This window comes from Protopterus annectens, chromosome 1.part0 (genome assembly GCF_019279795.1).
Source record: "Protopterus annectens isolate FY-2018-M chromosome 1.part0, PAN1.0, whole genome shotgun sequence".
NCBI lineage: Eukaryota > Metazoa > Chordata > Ceratodontiformes > Protopteridae > Protopterus > Protopterus annectens.
In genome coordinates this window covers 1,807,053,379-1,807,059,511 of record NC_056725.1, presented here as the reverse complement: position 1 = coordinate 1,807,059,511, position 6,133 = coordinate 1,807,053,379, and the positions used below count along the sequence as shown (strand labels likewise).

General features: G+C 43.1%; 1 protein-coding gene across 1 annotated transcript in view; it reads right to left on the bottom strand.

The window, feature by feature from the left end:
• Positions 1–2,220: 2,220 nt before the first annotated feature.
• TCP1 (t-complex 1) overlaps positions 2,221–6,133 on the bottom strand; it is a 1,162,065-nt gene continuing 1,158,152 nt past the window's right edge. Inside the window, exon 14 of the mRNA XM_044075988.1 lies at positions 2,221–2,551. Coding sequence (XP_043931923.1) covers positions 2,338–2,551 — 214 coding nt within the window. The 3' untranslated portion in view covers positions 2,221–2,337. The remainder of the gene's footprint in view (positions 2,552–6,133) is intronic.

The window sequence follows — 6,133 nt, the reverse complement described above, 5'->3', positions numbered from 1 at the left end:
GATTCCTCAAGGTCAGTATCAGAAGTGAGAGACTCGTCCTGGGAGTCTATGTGCTTCCTCTTGCACAACTTCATTCTGGGAGGTTCCTCAGGCACTGGCTCTGACAGACCTTCAGAAAGTGGGGGACTGCTTGTTGGGGTGTCCTTAGGGCCTGGCGCTCTACTGTCCAATGATAGGTGAGTGTCAGAAGCTCTCGCAGGAGTGGTAGGGGATGGAATGACCGACCCGAGTGATGTAGCTGACGATCTGGCCAGCGCGCTCTACATGGCCTCAAAGCAGCCCCCCCCCCCCCAGTCAGAGGACCGACCTCTAAGGCCACGACTGGGGTCCCCCGAGCCGATGCACCGAGTGGGAGACTCTGAACCGAAAGATGTCCCGAAGTATCCCCTTCGGGCCCGACCGGGGAAACCAGTGTCTCGAAACCTGTGGACGGGACAGACATGGTCGGAGCCTAGGTCGGCACTGATAAACCCAAGGGGGGTATCGGAGCTGGCACAAGAACATCACTCGGAGCGGAACATACCGGCTCCGACAACAAGGATGTGCTCGGAGGAAGAATCATCAAAACAGCCATAGGAACTGGCTCCGGGGCCAACTGGGTCGGAGCCAAAAACAATTTAGCCAACACCGGCGACTGTAGGAGCCTCTGCACTACCCTTATCCACATCCAAATCAGAAAGCCTGGAGGATTTGGAGGAGATGGATGGGGATTGGTATCTCTTATCTGGTGAACCATGCCTCACACTAGGCGACCGGCTCCGAATGGGTTCGAGAATGATCGGAGCGGAAGCTAATTCACTTAACACAGATACATCCTGCAGCCCCGAAGACAGTGGAGCCGAGGAAGCAGAGTCCAGTATAGTAATCTTCTCCGGAGGCTCTGAAGATGCAGATTGAGCCGGAGACCTTTTCTTGAACTTGGAGGCTTTAGATTTCGACAAAGCTGGAAGCCGAATCTATAGCTTATTCAAAAGACGGTTTAAGCAGTCCCTTTAGATCAATTTGTTTTTCCTCTCATGGAGCACTCGAGGACTGAAGGCATGGCAAAAGCTACACAACTCCTGTAAATGGATGGCTCCAAGGCAGTAGACACATAGTGTGTCCATCTGTGATGGACATTTTATATCCGCATTTCGAACACTTTTTAAAGCCAGAAGGCCTATGTTCTTTCTGATCCGTAGACATTATCTATTACTGTAGAGAAACAGCTAACAAACTTCCAAAATGTCCACTACAATTAAACTTCCAAACGGGTGGGAAAGCCCACAACATTCACTACAAACAGTACTAACAGACTGAGCAAAGCCCTAAACAAACTATTAGCAACAAAAGACACCACTAAAAGAACCTCTAACGAAAACGGTTCTTAAACAATACGGAAACAAACACGCACAACTGACTAAGGGAGGACTAGGTCCTCTAACTAAAACGGGCCTAGCCCGTGGGAACAGTTAGGGATATCACAAAAACACCAAGAAACACACAATCACAGCGACAGCAGCAAGATGTAGCTATTAAAATAGCTTTTGAGTTTAAAGCAACCAATTTCTGAAGAGAAATATGTCAAAAGAGGTACTTAGCCACAGCCAAGCGAGACCACGTCCGAGCTCTACAAGCGGCAAATGAGATCTGGGGATACGAAGCAGGGTACCATGGGACACCCTCTTAGCCCAGCCAATCAGAGACTTTTGAGCTAGTAAAATAGGCAGAGTCGGAGCCAATATTTGGCTCCGAACCCATGGGTAAGAATGTAGGCGAGATAGGACTACGTAACATTGATAATTCTGCACTTACAACAGCCAATGAAAGGGGAGAGGGAAGGAGATATGTGGTTACATTAACATAAGGAACAGGCAATTAGAAAGACAGTTGTGTTTAATAACACAACAACTCCGGAGTGGGGTGGGGGGAAACATTTATGCGCGACTCAAGACAGACAGCTGTGGTCTCTTTTCTAGTTTTAGTATGCAATTAAAAGCACAATACAAGTAAAACACAATATAAAGAAAACAAATCACAGTATACAAATATAGAAGGCAATAAAGTAATACAAAATAGAAGAAAGCAGAAGCAAACTAGTAACCATTCCCACACAGCAAGTTCTGGCAGAGTCTGTGCAAGTTTTTCCAGTAAAGCTTATACTGGAGGAGAAAATAACTTGAAACAGTTTAATGCAGCATTACTTTGGCTTCAGAAGCAATAAGGACGCATACAATGTTATAAACTGCAATTGTGGCTTTTATTGTCCAGTGCGTTTATTCCATAAGGTGAAGTGCAAAATATAATTTAGTAAAATGACAAAACCTTAAATAGCATTACAATTAGTTTGTGGTTGAATTAACCTTCAATTGCTCCACTCTCCATTGCATCCTGGTAGCTTTTCCCTCTCTCATCTTTCTCAGGGAGCAGTTTAATAAGGTCATCAATTCGAAGAATTGTAATTGCAGCTTCTGTTGCAAACTTAAGGCTCTTTGTTTTCACCACAGTTGGCTCAAAAACACCAGCTTGCTTATTATCTCTTGGCTTTCCATTAATCAAATCAAGACCAATCCTGTAAGAAGAAAAAAAAATTAAGTTGTTTACAGGCAATTGTGCTTCACTCGAAGATTCAAACGATATGCTGTATACAATCAGCCTGCTGACATGGAGGAAACAAATCCCAGCTGTGACTCTGGTTTGACAGAGGCCACATGCTGGCAATGTGGGGTGGGGAGAATGAACAGCACCGTGGCAGCACTCTTCCTTTAGGGGCAAGGGTGTGAGACTTTCTGCCTGGTCATTGGAAGGGGGTGATTTTAGCTCAGGCAGGCCGACAGCTTACAACAGTTTAGCAGGACTATTTGTACTGAAGGGCGCGTGCGTGCATGTGTGTGTGTGTGTGTGTGTGTGTGTGTGTGTGTGTGTGTGTGTGTGTGTGTGTGTGTGTGTGTGTACCACACAATTGTCACTGCATACTTGGGGTGGGATAGTAAAAACTACTTATCAGGATGTCACCACTCCAAGCCATCTAAGTCGTCACTCTGGTGTACTTAAGTATGCAGACACAGGACAGGCACCAAGACACAGAGACTGAAATGTCAAAGTACACCACATTAATCTCATGACGATTATGGGTGCAAAAAAGGATTCACTTTCAACAAATTTAAAAACCCTCTAGCAAATGCATTACAAAACTTATGGTTACTTAGCAGACTTTATTATATAACAGGAACCCAAAATTACAAGCAAGGTAATCCTACAGTTATTTTAGGACCTTACCATAAATGTTAATGGTGGATTGTTGCTTTATCTATCTAAACACGAATGAGATGAAAACTCACTTTTATTAAAAAATAACAAAGCTTTTGGGAAAAAAGTTCTATAAAAGTTTGTTGAATCTTTATGTAAAGTCCTAGAAGTTTTTTATATTCTTAGAATATTCTTAGAAAAATGATGTCTTCTTTAGGGGTAGTACAACTTTAATAGTTTTAATTGTCCCCTAATTTGTTTCATCGTGCTCTTTTATAGGTTGGCTGTGTCATGTGGTTTCTAGTTTTTACTATAAGAATTGTTCATTTTATTACAAATGTATTATACAACACTGAGGAAGGGGTTTTTTTCCCCGAAAGCTTTGTTATTTTTTAATAAAAGTGAGTTTTCATCTCATTTGTGTTTGGATAGATTGATTCTCTGCTCTGAATAGAGAGGATTTAAACCGTGGTTAGAGCTGTGTATCTATCTGTGGATTGTTGCTTTAGTCATCACATTTGACCAGACTTGTAGAGCTTTGTACCATTCCCTATCTGGGCAGGGTGGGAACCCTACCTTGATGTCAGTAATTTTTACATGTAAGGAGGACATCTGCTCACACCATCTTTGGTTCTTTCTCAACCTGGCAGCTTCCAGAAACCGATTTCTTATCAAAAGCACTAACTGCTGAGGTGAAAGACTGCTCAACTATGGCAGTCAAAGAAAATGTTCTCAAAGGTGTCCTTTCAAGGTCAATCTGAACAGGATGATGCCTTGTAGTAGTATCAGGGAGGAAGTGTGACAGTGTACCCAACTCTAAGGTGGAAGGAAAAAAATAGTACTTCAATACCAACAGACATCTATAATTATGGAAAGTTTCTAAGACTATACTATATTAAAAGTGGTTCACTCTTACAATAGTTTTTACATTTAAGAAAATTTCCAAAGCTCATAACCCAGTGGGTGGCTTGGCTCGGATGATGTGCTGGCTGTAGTAACCCTTGAAGAATGGTCATGGCAAACATGTCACTACCTTTAGAGGGCATATCCAAATTGTAATGCTTTACAGAAGGGTATGTAATGAGGAGCTCCTAAAACAGACTGATTGCTGACCCCCCCCCCGGTAATATCTGCTGTAGGTCCTGCAAAATGGGCCCTTAACTGTCCTAATATGATCTTGTATTGAAATGAGCAACAAAAAAAATGTATAAAATGGGCCAGCTAATCTAAGATGGTCTGTGGGAACTTGCCCTTAGCAAAGGATATAAATAACTGCTCTGTTTCTCTTTCTCTGTCTAGTCCAGGAGTGGAGAACTCTCTCGTCAGTGTTTTGAGGGAAGAAAGGAAGGAAGAAAGGCTCACAAAATTGTTTCTACTGATTCAAAGACAATTCTATTATACTGGGGATGAAAGAAGGCTAGTAATGTAGACTGCCCCTGTCCAAGATTAGAAAATTAGAAGTTATGTACCTACCATAACGTTCCATGTTAGTTGTCTTCTCTCGCCTTCTTTCTTGCTGGATGGGTTCGGAGCCGATCCTCGGCTCCGACTCGGCACTTGCTAAGCTCGAGAATCACTTTTACCAGCTCGAGGCAGCCCTATATCCCATGATGCAAGGCGGTAATTACCCAGATCTCGTTTGGTATCTAGAGGAAAACTGCCCGCAATCTTTCCACAAGGAAAGCAGAAGAATTAACCTGAAAAGACTGTAAGGGGAACCAGGTAACAGAGATCCCGAGCTAACTGGTGTCCGAGGGAGAACAATCTCCCAGAGAAAAAAAGGGGAAAAATCAAGGTCTGTCCAGGCTAGGGGGACAGGAGGGAGGGACGCAAGAAAGAAGGCGAGAGAAGACAACTAACATGGAACGTTATGGTAGGTACACAACTTCTAAATGTTAAGTTGTTAATCTCGCCTTCATTCTTGCTGGATGGGACCGCATCCCTAGCACCCCTATCCTGGGAGGCTCAATGGAACAGACTCTGAGAACTGTGGAACCAAAACTTGCCCTGTTCCTGGAGGCCAAATCCAATTTGTAATGAGAAACGAAGGTATGAGGAGTGGCCCAAGTGGCTGCTGCACAAATAGTGTCCAAGGGTAGTCTAGCCTGAAAGGCTGTATATGTGGCTAGACCTCTAGTAGAATGTGCTTTAGGTTTTGAGATCAGCTGTTTGCCCCTCAGCTGATAAATGTCAGAAATGGTGGAAGATAGCCATCTGGATAAGGTTACTTTAGAAACAGGAAGACCTTTCCTATTTTCAGCATAAGAAAGAAAAAGCTGATCAGATTTTCTAAATTGCTTTGTTCTGTCCAAATAATATCTGAGTTGGCGATGAACATCTAGGCAATGCAGTTTTTGTTCTGCCCTGTTAGAATAATTGGGAAAAAATACAGGAAGGTCAATGGATTGATTTAAATTTGTTTTAGAAGCAACCTTGGGCAAAAAGGATGGATTGGTTCTTAAGGATACTCTATCCTTGTGGAAGACTAAGTAAGGGGGATGAACACAGAGGGCATGTAGTTCCGACACTCTCCTAGCCGAAGTAATAGCAACTAGAAAGAGTGTCTTCCAAGAAAGACATTTTAATGAGCATGTAGCAGCCGGTTCGAAAGGGGGAAGTATCAAGGATGCCAGCACTAAATTTAGGTCCTACTGTGGTGGAGGATCCCTAACAGGGGGCTTAAGTAGGAACACCCCTTTGAGAAAGGCTTTATAAAGTTTGTGAGACATAATATTCTGGTCCGCAAATCCTACATGGAAATTAGAGATTGCTGCCAATTGGACTTTAACTGTGGAAGAAGAAGAACCGGAGTGAAATATTTCAGCAAGAAAGTCTAAGACCGATTGAATAGGGGCAGTAAAAGGGTCTATGTTCTTAGACTTTGCCCAAAAAGAGAAACATTTCC